General features: G+C 41.5%; 1 protein-coding gene and 1 long non-coding RNA gene across 5 annotated transcripts in view; one reads left to right on the top strand and one right to left on the bottom strand.

Annotated features, from left to right (window-relative positions):
- LOC113905929 overlaps window positions 1-18,599 on the bottom strand; it is a 39,844-nt gene extending 21,245 nt beyond the window's left edge. Inside the window, exons 1-3 of one of the 2 annotated variants that reach the window (XR_003514757.1) lie at window positions 18,513-18,599; window positions 7,967-8,086; window positions 4,169-4,239 (exon numbers count right to left, since the gene is read on the bottom strand). This is a non-coding gene — a long non-coding RNA (uncharacterized LOC113905929). Of the gene's footprint in view, window positions 1-4,168; window positions 4,240-7,966; window positions 8,087-18,512 lie in introns of those variants that run through there. The other variant, XR_003514758.1, reaches the window with a different exon arrangement.
- The window catches only part of PGR (progesterone receptor), a 114,352-nt gene continuing 110,045 nt past the window's right edge, over window positions 16,441-20,747 (top strand). Inside the window, exons 1-2 of one of the 3 annotated variants that reach the window (XM_027563911.1) lie at window positions 16,441-18,913; window positions 20,107-20,258. In XM_027563911.1, the coding sequence (XP_027419712.1) occupies window positions 17,334-18,913; window positions 20,107-20,258 (1,732 nt within the window). In that variant the 5' untranslated portion in view covers window positions 16,441-17,333. Of the gene's footprint in view, window positions 18,914-19,069; window positions 19,332-20,106; window positions 20,259-20,747 lie in introns of those variants that run through there. The other 2 variants (XM_027563910.1, XM_027563912.1) reach the window with 2 other exon arrangements.

The raw sequence follows: 20,747 nt of genomic DNA, 5'->3' as shown, positions 1-20,747 counted from the left end.
AAGATAGAAAAGTAAAAAATGCTCTATGACTCATCCATTTGTACAAGTGAGAACCCAAGAATAAAGGTGAAAATCAAATATAAGTAAAACATATTAAGTAATACAATGCAAAACAATGAGGGAAGATAACATTATTGACTAAAATTGAGTTGTGGAAGAAAGGGAAGGAAGAGGAAGAAGATACAACATCTTGAGTTGATATGTTATATGAATTCTAATAGTAAAATTAGTTTGTTTGTTTTGCCTAACTGCACGCCTTGAGGGATCTTGGTTCCTTCACCAGGAATCGAACTCATGCTGTCTGCAGTGAAAGCACTGAGCCCTAACCACTGAACTGCCAGAAAATCCCCCAAATGACTTTTCTTTAAAAGTAGTTTTCACCATGATTTTCTCATAAATTCTAAAAATATGATTTCAAGAGGAAATCTGTGGCTATTTTTGTGGTTTACATGAAGCATTTTAAATTCTTTAAAGTTTTTTATTATCAAAAACTTTTATCAATGCCTGTCATATCAAACATTTTGATAAGTACAGTAATATACTAATAAACTTTATTTCTCTCATTTTTTATGGATAAGGATCAAGAGTTCGGGAAGAGATGAGAAGAATGTATGGCTGAATGAAAACTGGCAGAGGACAAAAATCATTAAAAATAACTAGGAGAGTAGAGTTCTTGCCTTAACTGTAGGAACCAGGCTGAGAAACAGCACAGGGAAAGAGAAAGTAATAGAAAAGTGAGGGAGGTAGGATTCCTCATAGCAATAATACATAAATCACCATCCTAGTCCAGCATCCTTTTTTCTTCTCTTTTATTTCTGCTTACCAGAATTGGTATACACAGGTTACTGTTTATGATGAGAAATACTAGTGTTTTCTATTTTCTAAATTTAGTTATGCTGTTAATATTGTGCTCTCACAATAATAGGTGTTCTAAAAATTTAATGGCTTCTTCTAAGCCTAGATTTCCACATTTTCAATGAATTGGTTAGTTTTTTAAAAAAGCCAAAATAATGGACAAATGAAGTTTGTCTTTGGGAGCAATGAGTTTGGCTCACAACTGAAAAAAAAAAAAAAATGCCTCCAGTTCCAGAAATGATCTGGCATCAAGTGCAATTTTTTTTTTTTTTTTTTTTTGCTGCACTTGATCTTACACTTTAAATTTTGTTTACCATATATTTTGCAAGTTATATGGATTATGTGGGCTTCCTTGTGGCTCAGACAGTAAAGAATCCACCTGCAATGTGGGAGACCTGGACTCGATCCCTGGGTTGGAAAGATCCCCTGGAGAAGGGCATGGCAATCCACTCCAGTATTCTTGCCTGGAGAATCCCATGGACATAGGAGCTTGGCGGGCTACAGTCCATGGGGTCACAATGAGTTGAACACAATTGAGTGACTAAGCATACATATGGATTATATGGATATACACCTCTTCCGGATGGGGTGGAGGGATCCACTCCAATGTTCTTCTCAGTGTTAATAATACTTGTATGTAGTAGAACTGCAAAACTTAAAAAAATTTTTTTTTCTTTTTATATTTTATGTATTACAGCTTGAAACTTATAATTATCATAGTTCCCTTATTTTAACCTTTAATTAACCCTTAATTTAACTATATAATTACCATTGATCTTCTTAGCAACCTTGTAAGGAAAGTATCATTTCTGGTGTTTAATGTAGGAAAAACAGCTATTTTATTAATATACAGCATTTGTTCTTGTTTTTTATCAAAATTACCCAGAGAAGTACTAGATTCCTTTGCTCCTTCTAAGACAAATTTGAAGTTTATATAATAAAATTTTTAATGAATGACTCACATTAAACAGTATCAACTATAGGTTAACTATGATAGATCTTTAGTACCTATTAATATATCTGCCAATCATTCCTCATCCCACATCATCCCATATAGATTTTTAATGGTAATTTGGAAAATTCCTAAAAAATCACATTACTTTAAGGAAAAAAACTAGGCTATAAAATTCAATATTTCAGAACTGTAATACAAGCCATGTATGTAAGTGTATATAGTTCCAAGAACAGACAAATGTAACAAATGCACTTATTTGTAAACTCTGGACAACTACATACTAAACTGTAAAACCCAAAAAATGAATGCCATAGGCAGTAATTAGTGCAAGAAGTTGAAGAATAAGTCAGTGTACATAGAAGGATATACTGAATTCATAGTCATTTAAAAATATTATATTAGAATCACAAGTATGTATGATGTATACATGTATGATGTATACAAAAAATATTTATTGTTAAGATAAATTGTGAAGATTATATTTATGAAAATAAGTAGGCTATCAAATTCATTCATAGATGAGTGTGAATTTCTTTCTCGGTTTACATTAAATATCATTTAGGATTCTGAGCAAAATAAGACTTCAAATAATGTCAGATACTACTTGTTGAATTTCCATCCTAGCTTTTACTCCTTTCTGACATAACCCCAATTTTAGTAGCAAAGTAGGCAGAACAGTGGACTCAGCTGCAGGAGATGAATCACAATTAATCTAATCAAATTTTCCTTTGAGTAATAGGTTTAGTGGGGGGCAGATGACCTAGTTCTAGCCAATAAGTCTTGATAGGATGTCTATGAGGTCAGCTTCTGGATAAGGTTTTCTTCCTTGATTTAAAGAAAAAACATGTCAGGAGAAACTTGCCTTATTCCTAATTTTGGATGAAGTTATGTGAGACTCTGAGGCCATCTTTGGGAACTAGGGAACAATAAACCCCAAGCCTCTGATGCCAGATGACTGGAAAGATGAAGCGTGTGAAACCCTGAGGACACAGTGACCTACAGTTAGCCAACCCTAGAACTACTTTCCTGTCATGGGAGATGATAAATATCTATTATTAAGTCACTCTTTATTGAGCATCCTGTCACTTGAAGTCAAAATATATCCTACTTGACATGGGTACAAAAAGCAGGTATTATCTGGTAGCTGGTCAGTACATCTGTGGAGAGGCCTGAATAACCCAAGAGTTGAATGGAGCGCTAGATTCAGAATTCAGGGAGACGTGCCAAGAAGGGTTACAGAAGTGATCTGTGTATATTCACTTCAAGGACCAACATTCATCGACAATCATCCCTTTACAAATACAGAAGAATTCTAGCTCACAATGTTGTATAAACAATAAAAAATTCCAAACTAACTAAATCATAGGTCTAAGTGGTATGAAATGCCTTTCTGAATGTTTCATATTTCTGAGACCTTTGATCAAGCAAATATTTCTACACTATTCCATAAGCCTTGTCAACTACCAATAGTATGGAACTGTAAAAATACAGAAACACTATATAAAGTGAAAATAGCACTAGATTTGAAATTAAAAGTCATAATAGTGAGTTCTGACTCTACTAATTATTTGGTCTATGACCTAGTAATTTTCTCATCTGCAAAGTTGAGATGTGTGCTGTGTGTGCTTAGGCACTCAGTTGTGTCCAACTCTTGCAACCCCATAGACCATAGCTAGCCAGGCTCCTCCATCCATGGGATTCTCCAGGCAAGAATACTGGAGTGGGTTGCCATTTCCTTCTCCAGGGGATCTTCCCCACCCAGGAATCGAACCTGGGTCTCTTGCATTGCAGACAGACTCTTTCGTGACTGAGCTATGAGGGAAGCCCTAAAGTTGAGATAATATTTTTATTACAAAGTTATCAGAGCCTTATATGTGACAGTGTAGAAAATGTGAAGGCTGATGTTTGTAAAATGAATTAACAATTCCTTTGTTGACTATAAAAAGTGTATTAAACTTGTCAAAAGTCAATAACCTTTCCAAGTTTACAAAAGCTTCACGGCTTTCTTTGCATGCTATCTCCACTGTCATAGTGAAAAGACAACAGCAAAGAACAGCTGGTATCAAAATACATGTTTTTGTGGAGACCATAAATTTTGTTGTATCTTTTGCTTTATTCTCAAAATATGAAAATATGTCATTTATTTATTGAAATCCATAATACAAAAACCAAAGTCATTACACAAAAAGTTGCTCAGTCATGTCCGACTCTTTGTGACACCATGGGCTGCAGCATGTCAGGCTTCCCTGTCCTTCATCAACTCCTGGAGCTTGCTCAGACTCATGTCCATTGAATCAGTGATGACATTCAACCATCTTGTCCTCTGTCATCCCCTCCTCCTTCTGCCTTCAATCTTTCCCAGCTTATGGGTCTTTTCCAATAGTTAGCTCTTCACATCCCTTGTGGCTTAGCTGGTAAAAAAAATCCACCTGCAATGCAGAAGACCTTGGTTCAATCCCTGGGTTGGGAAGATCCCCTGGGGAAGGGAAAGGCTACCCACTATAGTATTCTGGCCTGGAGAATTTCATGGACTGTATAGTCTATTGGGTCGCAAAGAGTTGGACATGACTGAGCGATTTGCACTTTCACTTTCAGCTCTTCGCATCAGGTGGCCAAAGGATTGGAGCTTAAGCTTCAGCATCAGTCCTTCCAATGAATATTGAGGTCTGATTTTGTTTAGGATTGACTGGTTTGATCTCCTCCCAGCCCAAGTGACTGTCAAGAGTCTTCTCCAGCACCGCAGTTCAAAAGCATCAATTCTTCAGCATTCAGCCCGTTTTATGGTCCAACTCTCACATTCATACATGACTACTGGAAAAACCACAGCCTTGACTAAATGGACCTTTGTTGGCAAAGTAATGTCTCTTGTTTTTAAAATGCTGTCTAGCCTGGTCATAACTTTTCTTCCAAGGAGCAAGAGCCTTTTAATTTCACAGCTGCTGTCACCATCTGAAGTGATTTTGGAGCCCCAAAAATAAAGTCTCTCACTGTTTCCATTGTTTCCCCATCTATTTGCCATTAAGTGATGGGAATGTTGAGTTTTAAGCCAACTTTTTTACTCTCCTCTTTCACCTTCCTCAAGAGGCTCTTTAGTTTCTCTTTCAGTTCAGTTCAGTTCAGTTGCTCAGTCGTGTCCAACTCTTTAAGACCATGAATCGCAGCACGCCAGGCCTCCCTGTCCATCACCAACTCTCAGAGTCCACCCAAACCCATGCCCTTCGAGTCGGTGATGCCATCCAACCATCTCATCCTCTGTCGTTCCCTTCTCCTCCTACCCTCAATCTTTTCCAGCATCAGGGTCTTTTCCAATGAGTCAGCTCTTCACTTGAGGTGGCCAAAGTATTGGAGTTTCAGCTTCAACATCAGTCCTTCCAATGAACACCCAGGACTGACCTCCTTTAGGATGGACTGGTTGGATCTCCTTGCAGTCCAAGAGACTCTCAAGAGTCTTCCCCAACATCACAGTTCAAAAGCATCAATTCTTTGGTGCTCAGCTTTCTTCACAGTCCAACTCTCTCATCTATACATGACCACTGGAAAAACCATAGCCTTGACTAGATGGACCTCTGTTGGCAAAGTAATGTCTCTGCTTTTTAATATGCTGTCTAGGTTGGTCACAACTTTCCTTCCAAGGAGTAAGCATCTTTTAATTTCATGGCTGCAGAAACCATCTGCAGTGATTTTGGAGCCTGCAAAAATAAAGTCAGCCACTGTTTCCACTGTTTCCCCATCTATTTCCCATGAAGTGATGGGACCAGATGCCATGATCTTAGTTTTCTGAATGTTGAGCTTAAGCCAACTTTTTCACTCTCCTCTTTAACTTTCATCAAGAGGCTCTTTAGTTCTTCTTTACTTTCTACCATAAGGGTGGTGTCATCTGAAAATCTGAGGTTATTGATATTTCTCCCAGCAATCTTGATTCCAGCTTGTGCTTCATTCAGCCTGGCATTTTGCCTGATGTACTCTGCATATAAGTTAAATAAGCAGGGTCACAATATACAGCCTTGATGTACTCCTTTTCCAATTTGGAACCAGGCCATTTTCCATGTCTGCTTCTAACTCCTGCTCCTTGACCTGCATACATATTTCTCAGGAGGCAGGTAAGGTGGTCTGATATTCCCATCTCTTGAAGAATTTTCCACAGTCTGTCGTAATCCACACAATCAAAGGTTTAACAGAGTCACTGAAGCAGAAGTAGATGATTTCCTGAAATTCTCTTGCTTTTTCTATGATCCAATGGATGTTGGCAATTTGATCTCTGGTTCCTCTGCCTTTTCTAAATCCAGCTTCAACATGTGGAAGTTCTCAGTTCACCTACTACCGAAGCCTCACTTGGAGAATTCTGAGCATTACTTTGCTAGCATGTCAAATGAGTGCAATTTTATAGTAGTTTGAACATTCCTTGCCATTGCCTTTATTTGGGATTGGAATTAAAATTGATCTTTTCCAGTCCTGTGGCCACTGCTGTTTTCAAAATTTCCTAGCGTATTGAGTACAGTACTTTCACAGCACCATATTTTAGGATTTGAAATAGCTCAACTGAAATTCCATCACCTCCACTAGCTTTGTTCATAGTGATGCTTCCTAAGGCCCACTTGACTTTGCACTCCAGGATGTCTGGCTATAGAAGAGTGATCACACCATCGTGGTTATCTTATTAAGATCTCTTTTGTATCGTTCTTCTGTGTTCTTGCCAACTCTTCTTGATATCTTCTGCTTCTTATAGGTCCATACCATTTATGTCCTTTATTGTGCCCATCTTTGCATGAAATGTTCCCTTGGTATCTCTAATTTTCTTGAAAATATCTCTATTCTTTCCCATTCCATTGTTTTCCTCTATTTTTTTTTTTTTTTTTTGCAGTGATCACTTAGGAAGTCTTTCTTTTCTCTCCATGCTATTCTTTGGAATTCTGCCTTCAGATAGGTATATCTTTCCTTTTCTCCTTTGCCATTCACTTCTCTTCTTTTATAAGCTATTTGTAAGGCTTCCTCAGACAACTATTTTGCCTTTTTGTATTTCTTTTTCTTGGGGATGGTTTTGATCACCACCTCCTGTACATTGTTACCAACCTCTGTCCATAGTTCTTTAGGCACTCTGTCTATCAGATCTAATCCCTTGAATCTATTTGTCACTTCCACCATATAATCATAAAGGATTTGATTTAGGTCATACCTGAATGGCCTAGTGGTTTTCTCTACTTTCTTCATTTTAAGAGAGTAACCAATATCCCTCAAGATATAAAAATTCTACCAGGCTTTTAACAAATGAAATGTAATATAGATAGATCACATCATGACTAACTAAGGTTTATCCCAGGAATACAAGGTTGGCTTAACAATCAAAACTCAATTTATGTAACTCACCATATTAACAAACTAATAAAGAAAAGCCTTAAGGATCATCTCAATAGATAGATTATCTGACAAAAAGAAAGCACATCTACTCCTAATTATCTCTCAGCAAAGCAAGGAATGGAAGCTTACATCCTGAATCTGATAAGGGGAAATCTATAAAAAATCTGCAGCTAACATCATACTTAATGGTGAAAGACTGAATATTTTTCCCAATATAATCAGGAAACCACCAGGGACATTCACCATCCATCACTTCAATTTAAAAATCAACTGTATTTCTAAATACCAGAAATGAGAAATATAAAACAATAGTTAAGTATAGTTATAAAGTAGTCTCCAAAATTCTCTCCTGATAGTGTACATGATTTGTATAATTAGTCCCACTGAATGTGAGCAAGACTGGTCAAAATGATGGATTTACTCCCATGATTATGTTACATTTCTGGCAAAAGGAAATCTGTTGATGTAATTAAGATTCCCAAGTCATTTTGTTTCGAGTTGGTCAAAATGGAGAGTATCCAGTGGGTCTGACTTTGTCAGGCAGAAGACCTTTAAAAGCATGAACAAAGGGACCCAGTGGAGAATCTGTCTTTCAATACAGGAGATGTGGGTTTGATCTTTGGTCAGGCAACTAAGCCCGAGTGCCACAATTAGAGAGTCCTCCCCATGCTGCAGCTAGACCCTGCCAAATAAATAAATAAATAAATTTTTTAAAGCTTGAATACAATCTTCTGCCAACCTCAAAGAAGACGGAAGCCACACTGAGCCTGAAAGCTGTAAGGAACTAAACTCTGTCATTACCTGAATGAGCCTGGAAGAGCAGGCTGAGCCTCTCATGATGATGTGATTGTGGCTGACCCGCTGGTAAGCCATGTGAGCCCTGAGCAGCAGATTCAACCAACCCATGCCCAGATTCCTGACCTGTGGAAACAGATAGTCACTGGGTGATACTTACGACACTAACTTGGCTTATTATTATTAATTATGTAAATTATGGTCATTTATTTCTCAGCATTAGAAAATTTATATAGATACCATTCATAATAACATTAAAAATATGTAACAACTGGAGATAAAACTGACAAAAATGTGAAAGATCTGTACAGCAAAATCTTCAAAATATTGCTGAGAGAAATTAGACCTAAAGAAATGGAGATACACACCATCTTCATTGGAAAATGGATAATTTAATGTTAATGAGATATCAATTCCTCTCCAAAATGATCTATTTCAATTCAATCCCAATCAATATGGCAGCAGACTTGTTTGTAGAATTTGTTAAACTGATTCTAAAATTTAGATGAAAATGCAAAGGAACCAGAAAAACCAAAATAATTTTGAGAAAGAAATAAAGCTGGAACAGTAGAATACTTAAAGTGTCTAAGACCTGTCACACAACTACAGCAATCAAGACAGTGTGTCACTGACATGAAGATTGTCAGACAGAAGAACAAAACAAAAATGCAGCACCTGGAAAGAGACCCCCACTAACTGATTTACAACAAAATTATAAAGGCAACTAAGTGGGGAGAGAATATTCTTTTAGGCAAACGATGCTGGAACAACTCAATACTCCTATACAAAACAAAAATGAAAACTTTGATCTACACCTCAATCCACATTAAAAAGTAACTTAAAATGATTCATAGATGTAAATGTAAAACTAAAAACTATAAAACCAAAAGAAAATACAGGAATAAACTTTTGTGACCTTGAGTTTGGCGAAGATTTTTAACTATGACACGATGGCGAAGATTTTTAACTATGACACTCTTAAGAGAACTTAAAGATAAGGTACAGGTTAGGAGAAAATATTTTCAAATCACATATATAACAGTGGACTTACATCAGAATTCATAAAGTCCTCATAAATTTCAACAATAAGGAAATAGTTTTTAAAAAGCAAACAATTATTTTTAAAGACACTGTAAAGAAGATACACAGATGGCAAATAAGCACATTAAAAGATGATAAACATCATTAGTCATTAGGGAAATGCAGTTAAAACCACAATGAGATACCACTACATTATCTATTAGAATTGTCAAAATTAAAACTGACCATACTAATTGTTATCTTGGATATAGAAGAATTAGAACTGTAATATACTACTAGTGGGAATGTAAAATGGTATGGCAACTTTGGAAATTGTATGGTAGTTAAACGTACACCTATTAATTTATCTGGCCATTTCATTTCTGCATATCTACCCTTGAGAAAGTAAAACACATGTTCACACAAAAATCTGTAGACACATTTTCATAGTAGCTTTGCCTGTGATACATAAAAACTGGAAAAAAAATGAAATGTTTATTAACATATAAATTGAAAAACAAATATGGTATATCCATACAATGGATTATTATTACTCAGCAATTTAAAAAAATGAGCTTTTAGGTTTGTCTAGTCAAGGCTATGGTTTTTCCTGTGGTCATGTATGAATGTGAGAGTTGGACTGTGAAGAAGGCTGAGCACCGAAGAATTGATGCTTTTGAACTGTGGTGTTGGAGAAGACTCTTGAGAGTCCCTTGGACTGCAAGGAGATCCAACCAGTCCATTCTGAAGGAGATCAGCCCTGGGATTTCTTTGGAAGGAATGATGCTAAAGCTGAAACTCCAGTTCTTTGGCCACCTCATGCGAAGAGTTGACTCATTGGAAAAGACTCTGATGCTGGGAGGGATTGGGGGCAGGAGGAGAAGGGGATCACAGAGGATGAGATGGCTGGATGGCATCACTGACTCAATGGACGTGAGTCTGAGTGAACTCCGGGAGTTGGTGATGGACTGGGAGGCCTGGCATGCTGTGTTTCATGGGGTCCCAAAAAGTCAGACACAACTGAGTGACTGAACTGAACTGAACAGTATAAGTGAATCTTAAATATCCTGAGTAAAAGAAGCTAGATGAAAAAAGCATATGCTATAAGAGTCTAAGAAACAAAAATAAATGTAGAACGCACTTAGGACTCAGATACTAATTTCTAATATCATTTTCCAATACATGGCTGATTCTAGGACTGGGGCAGTAAACAGACGAGCTGAGTCTAAGCACAGTTTGAAATGCCAGAAATTAAGAAATTGCTCAGACACACACATGAACAAATACATACATGAGTTTCCAATGTCCAAAGATGGAACAACTTGAGCATAAAAATAAAATAGATCATAAGTCAAAGTATAAAATAAATACCCATGAGTTCATACTGATATAAATAAAACACTGAATACATTGGTAAATGGGAGAGAAGAGGTAAATCTCCCGTGCAGAAGAATTCCAAGTAAGTTATATAGATACTCCACCCTAAAGGAGGGAACTAGTACTAGGTTGGTGCAAATGCAATTTCGATTTTGGATTGTGAATTTTAATTCATTATAACATCTTTATTAATCAAGATAGGAACCATTACACTCAACACATTTTTGCCAATGAGAGATAAAAGCCTGTTTATTCCTGTAGCATAAAAATCCTCGCTTTGGGATTCATGGAACTCTTGGGAAGCATTTTCCCTGCAAAAAGTTATCGAGATGCTTGAAGAAGGGGTAGTCAGTTAGCAAGATGTCAGGTGAATAAGGTGGTCGAGGCAAAACTCCGTGTGTGCTGTGCTGTCCTTAGTTGCTTAGTCGGTCTGAGTCTTTGCGACCCCATGGATATAGGCTGCCAGGCTCCTCTGTCCAAACAAGAATACTGGAGTGGGTTGCTATGCCCTCCTCCAGGGGATCTTCCCGACCCGGGGATGGAACCCAGGTCTCCTGAATTGCAGGCGGGTTGTTTACTGCTGAGCCACCAGGGAAACCCGAATTGGGCCCCTTCTGTTGACCAACGCCAGCTGCAGGCACTGCAGCTTTTGGTGCACCTCATCGATGTGCTGAGCATACTCCTCAGAGGTAACGGTTCTGCTGGGATTCAGAAAGCTGTTCTGTACCAGACTGGCAGCAGACCACCAAACAGTGATCAGGATTCGTTTGGTGCAAGTTTGGCTTTGGGAAGTGCTTTGGAGCTTGTTCTCAGTCCAGCCACTGAGCTCAGCCCAACAGTAGGCCCTGACTGTTCAATATGGAGAGATGGTTTGTTGTTATGTAGAATAAGAGAAGTCAACAGACACTTCAAAATGATGATATTTTTTGATTTGCAGTCAGTTCATGAGGTACTCACTCATCGGGTTTTTCACCTTTCCAATTTGTTTCAAATGCCAAATGACCATTGAAAGGTTAGCAATTTCCTGTGTAACTATAAGAGGATCGGTGTCAATGATCCTTTCATTGGTCACTGTCAACTTCCGATGACTGGTCACTGTGCTACTCTTCTTCAAGGCTCTATCTCCTTTGCAAATCTTCTTGAACCACCACAGCACTGTACATTCATTAGCAGTTCCTGGTTGATGCATTATTGATGTTGTGAGTTGTCTTTGCTGCTTTATGATCCATTTGAACTTGAATAAGAAAACTGCTCAAATTTGCTTTTTGTCTAACATCATTAGGGATAGTGAAAGTCGCTCAGTCATGTCCGACTCTTTGAGACCCCATGGACTATTCAGTCCATGGAATTCTCCAGGCCAGAATACTGGATTGGGTAGCCTTTCCCTTCTCCAGGGGATCTTCCCAACCCAGGGATTGAACCCAGGTCTCCTGTATTGCAGGTGGATTCTTTACCAGCTGAACCACAAGGGAAGCCTAACATCATTTCCCTAGTCTAAAATAAACATGACATAAATAGCAAGTAATAAGTCATTAGCAAAAAACCAAAAAGCGAGAAATGCACCACATTAAAATGATGCAGAATATAATCACATTTAAGAATGTATTCCAATATCAAATGGCAAAGTTCAACAATGCAAAATCGCAATGACTTCTGCACCAGCCTAATAGCAATATTAGTTCATTAATTAACAAATATACCATATTAATATGGCAATAAGAAAAACTACACAGAGGATGTAGGGAAACTCTGTACGATCTGTTTAATTTCTCTGTAAATGTAAAGCTATTCTAAAAAGGCTGTCAATTAAAAAATTAAATCAGATACTTAGTCCTGAAAAAAACTATGTGTATATAATTTAGTACATTTAATAAATCAATTGTAAATTTTTTAAAACTAATGTATAGTGACAAAAAGCAGATTATTGGTTTCCTAGAGATTCATGAGGAGTGACAGAGATTGGAGGAGATAGAAAAAAGGAAGGGATTAAAAAGCAGTATAAGGAAACTTCTAGAGGAAGACGGTATAATTATCATCTTTTTCTGTGGTGATGGCTTCAAAAGTATATACTTATGGTAAAGCTTAACAAAATGTACACTTTAAATAAAAGCAGCTTATTATATGACAATTTTATTTTAATAAGGCTTTTCCTTGCTTAAAAAATTTTAAAACTTCCAGACTTGAACTAACTAATTGTATTTTAAAAAATAGTCTGCAGTAATATTTGGAGTTAGCCCCATCACACCTGAATTTAACCACTGAGCTTTTTTCTTCCAGTTTTATTCAGATATAATTGACATACAGGACTACATTAAGTTTAAGGTGTACAGTATAATGCTTTGAGTTACAGCCATCATGAAATAATTATCACAGTAAGTTCAGTGAATATCCATCTTATAGATATAATATTAAAGAAATAGAAAATTTTCCCTGTGATGAGAACTCTTAGGATTTACTCTCTTAACAACTTTCATACATAACTCAAGCACTGTTAATTAAACTTACCACGTTGTACATTTAGTGGTTATTTATAACTGGGAGTTTGAACCTTTTTACTGCATTTTTCAATTAAACCCCTCCCCTTGCCTCTGGTACCCACAAATCTGATCTCTTTTTATATGAGTTTGTTTGTTTTAAAAGTATAATTGACTTACAACACTATGTTAATTCCTGTTACACAACATGGTGATTCAATATTTCTATACATTTCAAAATGACCATTGTGATAAGTCTAGTTATGATATGTCACCATACAAAGATATTACATAGTTAGTGACTATATTTCCCACACTGTGCATTTCATTTATTTTGCAACTGGTAGTTTCTTTCACCTAATCTCTCTCATCTATTTCTTTCACACCCCACCCCTAATATCCCCCACCCTCTGGCAACCACCTGTTTGACCTCTGTATCTATAACTCTGTTTCTATTTTGTTATGTTTGCTTATTAGTTTTCTAGGTTCCACACATATAAGTGAAATCATACAATATTTGTCTTTCTTTGTCTGACTTATTTCAGGTAACATAATGCCCTCACAGTTCATCCTTGTTGTTGCAGATGGCAAGATTCCATTCTTTTCCACAGTTGAGTGATATTCCATTATATATTACATATATTTCACATCTTCTTTATCACATCTATATCACATCTATTAATGGGCACTTAGATTGCTTCCATATATTGGCTACTGTAAATAGTGTTGCAGTGAACATACAGATATATACATCTTTTATAATTATTGTTTGTGTTGATTTTTTAAATAAATACCCAGTAGCAGAACTGCTTGATCATTTGGTAGTCCTACTTTTAACCAGTGTATTTAAATAGTGAGCTTGTTTCACTTAAAGATTAATATATTTAGGAATTATTTTTGTCAACAACGCTAATCACACAGCATCAAATTTCATGACCTAATGGTGATTTAGGACATGTTGAGAATTTTTATTATTGTTTTCTTACTTCAGGAATTTCAATCTTGTGGAAATATCTTAGTCAGACGTGTCTGGTTTGAGGGAATTTTTATAGTCAATCAAAATTAAGTCAAATATAGTGTGTCATTTAAAATGAGACTTTGTGCCAACGTTATGGCTATAGCAACCTGGAACCCCCATTCTGAGCCATCTGCTATTTAAAAATCACACTCCTAGGAATACTGGCATTTGGTCACCTGGGGCCAAATATGGCTATGCTACTTATTATATTTATAACATTGGGAAACTGAGAGCTTCAGTTTTCTCAACTATGTAATGCAAATAACAGTACCTACTTTGTGGAACTGTTGAAAGTTTAAACAAGGTAACACATGTAAAGGTCTTAGAAGACTACCTGGCAGTACTATCCAGATTCTACAAAATCTACAGATTCTATGGCATTAACCATCAGGCAAGTGTAACTCAAAACCACAGTTAGATACCTCTTCATCTCACACACTATGAGAGCTATAATAAAAGACAGTAGCAAGCATTTCCAAGAAAGTGAAGAAATTGGAACCTTTATACACTGTCAGTGGAAATACAATACGTCTAGTCACTTTGGAAAGCAGTCTGCAATTCTTCAAAAGGTTAAACCTAGAGTTACTATGCTGCTACTGCTGCTAAGTCGCTTCAGGCGTGTCCGACTCTGTGCGACCCCATAGATGGCAGCCCATCAGGCTCCACCGTCCCTGGGATTCTCCAGCCAAGAACACTGGAGTGGGTTGCCATTTCCTTCTCCAATACATGAAAGTGAAAAGTGAAAGTGAAGTTGCTCAGTCGTGTCCGACTCTTAGGGACCCCATGGACTGCAGCCTACCAGGCTCCTCCACCCATGGGATTTTCCAAGCAAGAGTACTGGAGTGGGTTGCCATTACCTTCTCCGAGAGTTACTATATGACCTAGCAATTCTAATCCTCCGTATATAACCCAGAGAAATGGAAATACATGTTCACATGAAAACTCATACATGAATGTTAATAGTAGCCTTATTCATAATAGCCTCCAAACAGAAACAACCCAGATGTCCAACGACTTCTAAACAGATAATCAAAATCATAGCATATTCACAAATCATAGTATAGTAAATCAAAGTATATTCATAGAATGAAATATTACTTGGCAATAAAAAAGAGTGAAGTGCTGATACATGCTACCATGTGATTGAAACCTTCTTTCACATGCTATGTGAAAGAACCCAGTGTAAAAGACCACATATGGTATGATTCTATTTATATTAAATGCAGAGAAGGAAAGTAGATTCAGTGGACTGTTGGAAAGGTTTTAAGGGAAAAAGAGGAGTGACTGCTAATGAATATGGAGTTTCTTTTAGGGGTGATGTAAATGTTCTAAAATTAATAGTCGTGATAGTTACACAACTGTGTATAAGCTTAGAACCACTGAACTGTACACTTTAAGACAGGTGAACCATATATGTGAATTATAGCCAATAAAGCACGTTAAGTAGTTTAAAATAAACTGGAAAAAGGAAAGCTAAAAACAACAACAGTATTAATAATAATAAATTAGTTTACTTCTCTGGCCTTATCCTCTTCCATTCCCCAATTTACCCCATGCTCTATCCATAATGGCCTCCTTGCAATTCCCATATTATGTCTTGCTATTTGATGTCCTGTGAACATATTATATCTGCTTCCTGGAGTTCTCTTCAGCCCTCTTCTGCCTGCCTAACTCCCTCATATTTAAAACTAGTCAATCAGAGTAAGCTAATGGCCCAAAAGATTGATTCCCAGTGACCTAATACGATAAAATTTACTTCTCTCTCATGTAGACACTCCCCAGGTGTTCAGGGATCCAGGCTCCTTACCTCTGTCAGCTCTGCCCCCCCCCCCCAGGAGTCTTTCACTGTATTCTCTATACCAGGCTGAGAAAACCAGTGGGGCATCAGCACAGATAGAACTCGAGGAATTTTCCAAATGATTAAGTCATTTTTGAACATGGTATCTTTAAGAGATGTCAGGATACCCAGCGGTCTTGGGTTCAGCACAGAGACTATTTATTAGCTTATAACCCTATATCTCAAATGCATTGCACTACTCCCCTTCTCTCTACATCTTCAGGAAGAGGTGATTTGCTTTAAAAATTCAAAGATTATTTTTCAGAATAAGAATGCTGAGGGGAGAAAAAGTAGTATTCGACATCTCTATTGAGGAATTTATGATGTAGCACAGGATGGAAGCTGAAGTTAAAGGAAACTTTCCTTAAAGGGCTATTTATTAAAAAATGGAACGCACTTCTTAGGACAATTCAAAGTGTAAACACACAACATCCAAACTTCTTGTACAGGTAAATTAGTGTTCTCAGCTATCTCCTGTCCCCAAATTTCTCTGCCACATTGAGGACGGTTCAAGAGGACTAGAGGACATGTTGGTTGCAGAGAGAGACATTTGAAAGCACTCACTTTTATGGAAGTCATAAGAGAAAAGTCTCTCTCATGTTACTTAGAATCATCCTCGATATATTTATTCTAAAAAAAATAATACACATAGCCAAATACCGTTCTCTGTGTAAAATCTTTACAAATCTGAAATGCTGAGAATTCAGCTTCTGATACAATCCATTCACTTTTCCAGTTAGACTGGTAGTGGTACTGAGTTGGCAGTACAAAATCGAATGTGCTTATGCAGCTCATCCCAGTACCTGTTAATTCGGGCTGGCACTTGGAATTTCAGATCTGGTCCCTCCGCGGAGCGGGGCGGAGCCGTGGGCGGGGCCTGCTGCGGGGGAGGCGGCGTGCTGGGAAAGCCCGGGGGCGGGTCTGCTAGTGAAGCCTCGTAGTATCTGAGCGTGCGAGGGTCCGCTGCGCGAGCAGCGTGCTCCGCGAGGCTTCGCTTCACGTGGCATCTCAGTGGACCCCGCAGCTCCGGGCGCTCCGTGCTAGCGGACTGCCAAGAGATGTGAGCACCGTGGAGATGCTCGTGGCGAGCGACCCGGAGCCGGCAGAGACGGCGCTACTCTTGAGGATGGGCTGCGCCGAGAGGCCGATACAGCCCCGGGGTGTCCGGGGGAAGGGACGGGGACCGCAGCCCGGGACCGGGAGCATCCCGGCGCTGGAGCGGGCGCAAAAGTCAAGAGCCACAGCCTCTGTCCAGTGCTTGCGAAGCCGCCGCCCCTGGGGTGCGCCCCGCGGTTTGTGAGTACTTTGCGTCGCCTGTCCGCAGACGGAAGCCGGGGAACACCCCTGGAGAGCTCTACGGGATCCCTACCACCGCCGTCGTCTGGTTTCCCCACCTACCTCAGGGACAGAGTGACTGCCACCCCCTCCCCCGACCTGCGGACCCGGGGCGAGGGCGGAGGCCCATCGGGGCCGCCCCCTTCACACCCAGGAGGTGGAGAGTTCACCCCCCTCTCCGCCGTCCGCTCCAGCCAAATTCAACTCCGGTTCTCTCCTCCCGCGGCCCCGAGCCTCCTGACGCCCCCTGGTCCTCCCGCTATCCCCCCCTCCCCAGAGACAGGGGAGGAGAAAAGGGGAGCCCAGGGCGTCATGACTGAGCTGAAGGCGAAGGGTCCCCGCGCTCCCCACGTGGCGGGCACAGCGCCCTCGCCCACCCAGGCCGGAGCCCCTCTGCGGGGACGCCCAGACGCGGGCCCCTTCCAGGCGGGCGAGGCCTCGGGCCCGACGCCCACAGCCTCGGGCCTCCCCCTCTCCCTGGACGGACTGATCTTCCCTCGGTCCTGCCAGGCTCAGGACCTGGACGGGAAGACGCCGGACCCAGAGTCGCTGGCAGACGTGGAGGGGGCGTATTCCGGAGGGGAAGCCGCAGAGGGCGCTGCTGCGAGACCCCCAGAGAAGGACGGCGGGTTGCTGGACAGCGTCCTGGACACCCTGCTGGCGCCCCCGGGCCCTGAGCGGAGCCCCGCCAGCCCCGCCGTCTGCGAAGCCCCCAGCCCTTGGTGCCTCTTTGGCCCCGAGCTTGTCCAAGACGCCCGGGCTGCGCCAGCCGCCCAGGGGGTCCTACTCCCACTCATGAGCCGCCCAGAGAGCAAGGCTGGCGACACCCCCGGGGCCGCCGCCGGCCAGAAGGTGCTGCCCCGGGGCCTGGCGCCATGCCGGCAGCTGCTGGCCCCGACGGCCTCGAGCCACCCCTGGCCCGCGCCCGCGCCGAGGCCGTCTCCGCAGCCCGCGGTGGTGGAGCTGGAGGAGGACGACTCGGATCCCGAGGGCTCCTCGGGGCCGCCCCTGAAGGGCAAAGCCCGGCCCGCGGGAGGAGACGCGATCAGCGCTCCTGGGACGGCCGCGGGAGGCGTCGCCCCGGTGCCCAAAGAAGATGCCCGCTTCTCGGCGCCCAGGGCCGCCCCGGCGGAGCATGACGCACCCGCCGCGCCCGGGCGCGCCTCGGTGGCCACCGCGGTGATGGACTTCATCCACGTGCCCATCCTGCCGCTCAACTCAGCCTTCCTGGCCGCCCGCACCCGGCAGCTGCTGGAGGGTGACAGCTATGACGGCGGGGCCGCCGGCGCCTTCGCCCCGCCGCGGGGCTCGCCCTCCGCCTCGGCCGCCCTGGGCGCGCCCGGAGACTTCCCCGACTGCGCGTACCAGCCCGACTCCGAGCCCAAGGACGACGCGTTCTCGCTCTACGGGGACCCGCAGCCGCCCGCCCTGAAGATCAAGGAGGAGGAGGAGGGGGGCGCCGAGGCAGCCGCGCGCTCCCCGCGGCCGTACCTGCTGGCGGGGGCCAGCCCCGCCGTCTTCGCCGACTTCCCGCTGGCGCCGCCGTCCAGGCCGGGGGAGGTGGCGGTGCCCGCGGCCGCCACGGGGGCCCCCGGCTCGTCCGCGGCCGTGTCGGGGTCAGCCCTGGAGTGCGTCCTGTACAAGGCGGAGGGCGCGCCGCCCCAGCCGGGCCCGTTCGCGCCGCCGCCCTGCAAGGCTCCGGCCGCGGGCGCCTGCCTGCTGCCGCGGGACCTGCCGTCCACCTCGGCCGCCGCAGCCGCCGCCGCCGCCGGGGCCACCCCTGCGCTCTACCAGCCGCTCGGCCTCAACGGGCTCCCCCAGCTCGGCTACCAGGCCGCGGTGCTCAAGGAGGGCCTGCCGCAGGTCTACCAGCCCGATCTCAACTACCTGAGGTGAGGGCCCGGCGCGGCGCGCGAGGACCTGTCCGGCCGCCCCCGGCCCCCGGCGCCCGGCTCCCTAGAGTGGCCGCCAGGAGTGGGTGGCCGGGGCGGGGCGCAGCGCAGCGCAGCTTGGCTTCCTTTTCCTCACCTCTTCTCATTTTTTTTTTTTTTTTTTTTGGTGGTGGGGAGGACACCGCGGGGGCCCAGATTATGCTGTTTCTGGAGCAGGCGTCCCCGACAATATGTTCCTAAACTTTCCAGATCTGCGCAGTCCCAAGGCGAACCAGCCTTGAGTTCTAAAAGTGCAGCGTCACTCTGGGTCCGCCGTAGCCCCGCGGAGCCGAAAGGGTGCGGCGAGTCTGGGGTTTTATAAAATGCTTTTCTTCCTAGAAGGACAGTTACCGAGAACGTGCGTTCCGGAGGAGAAACGGTAACGCATCGTTCTTCCGGGCGGGGTGGCGCTGGGTTCCCGGCCAGAACCCAAAGCAGAACCATCTTAGGGGTCTGGACACTTAGCGCTTCATTTTCACCCGAATCTCTAGATTGAAATTAATTTATGTGTAAATTACAGTATGGCTTTAAATATCAATCACGTCAGTGCACTGTAGGCTAGTATTGTTTCAAGTTCTCTACTACTTTTAGCATACAAGTTTTGAAAAACATTTTAATTTACATACGAGAGTTACAGAGTTTTAAAGAAAAAAGAAAGTGCTCTGGATTTGGAATCTTGTGTTGTGAATAGTCAAAACAGTGTCAATATATTGAACAATGCTTTAAAAAGACAAACTCGGGTACTTGTTTAATTACAGAGATGACTTTTTAAAATGATTGTATTTTTAGAGCAAAACCACGTTTATTGTTTTCCACCGTGCAACAAGGTTATAACATTTGTCAAAAGACTAAATTGATTCTCTGTAATGAGTTTTGCAGGAAGTTTTTTTTTTTTTTCTGAACATAAAATTAAATATTAATTATTTATTACTTTTGTTGGTACTCCTGATGAGAGGCTAATACCTTGCAAGTCTGATGAATCCAGTAACATGTAGTATATCAAGTTCAGTTTGCTATGTTTTTCAGATCTGTATTTATATATGGCTGTAATTTTTAAAAACCTTGTCACTCTGTCTATTCTGGGTTAAGGAAACTTTAGTATTAGATAGTGGTGCACTTAAAAATAAATTGAGTACTTTGTTTTGCATTTCAAGGCCGGATTCAGAAGCCAGCCAGAGCCCACAGTACAGCTTTGAGTCATTACCTCAGAAGATTTGTTTAATCTGTGGGGATGAAGCATCAGGCTGTCATTATGGTGTCCTCACCTGTGGAAGCTGTAAGGTCTTCTTTAAAAGGGCAATGGAAGGTAGGCTCCTTTCTTGTTGGTTTAATTGTAAATGACACCATCTAATATTTTACAGATCTTAATTAGCCCTTGCTTCTTCTAAGAAATGATGGTATTTCCATACAACTAAAAATATATGATGATATTTTAACAATATATTTTTATTTCTAATAATCTGTATTGAATGTGGTTGGATATTATAATTGCATAATATTTGACTAACACTTTTAATATTAGACAAAGCATATGAATCTTGCAACATGCTAACATTGTTCATTAACTTTAGAGAAACAACTTTATTCTAATTGAATTTTTATATTTCTATCACATTTATGTAAGATAACACTAAATTAAAATTTTCTTCTAAAAGTAAAGTGGTAGAAGTCATTAAAATTATATATGTACATATATATGATGCAGTTACAAGTTTTCTTCATAATTATGTCCTTTCCCTGTATGATGTTTATGTAATAATTATATAATGGTAATTACAGAAAAAAATGGTTAAAG

The sequence above is a fragment of the Bos indicus x Bos taurus genome, chromosome 15, assembly GCF_003369695.1.
Source record: "Bos indicus x Bos taurus breed Angus x Brahman F1 hybrid chromosome 15, Bos_hybrid_MaternalHap_v2.0, whole genome shotgun sequence".
In the NCBI taxonomy this organism is placed as follows: domain Eukaryota; kingdom Metazoa; phylum Chordata; class Mammalia; order Artiodactyla; family Bovidae; genus Bos; species Bos indicus x Bos taurus.
The sequence above is the reverse complement of the archived record's forward strand: the minus strand, read 5'-3'. Positions and strand labels throughout refer to the sequence as shown.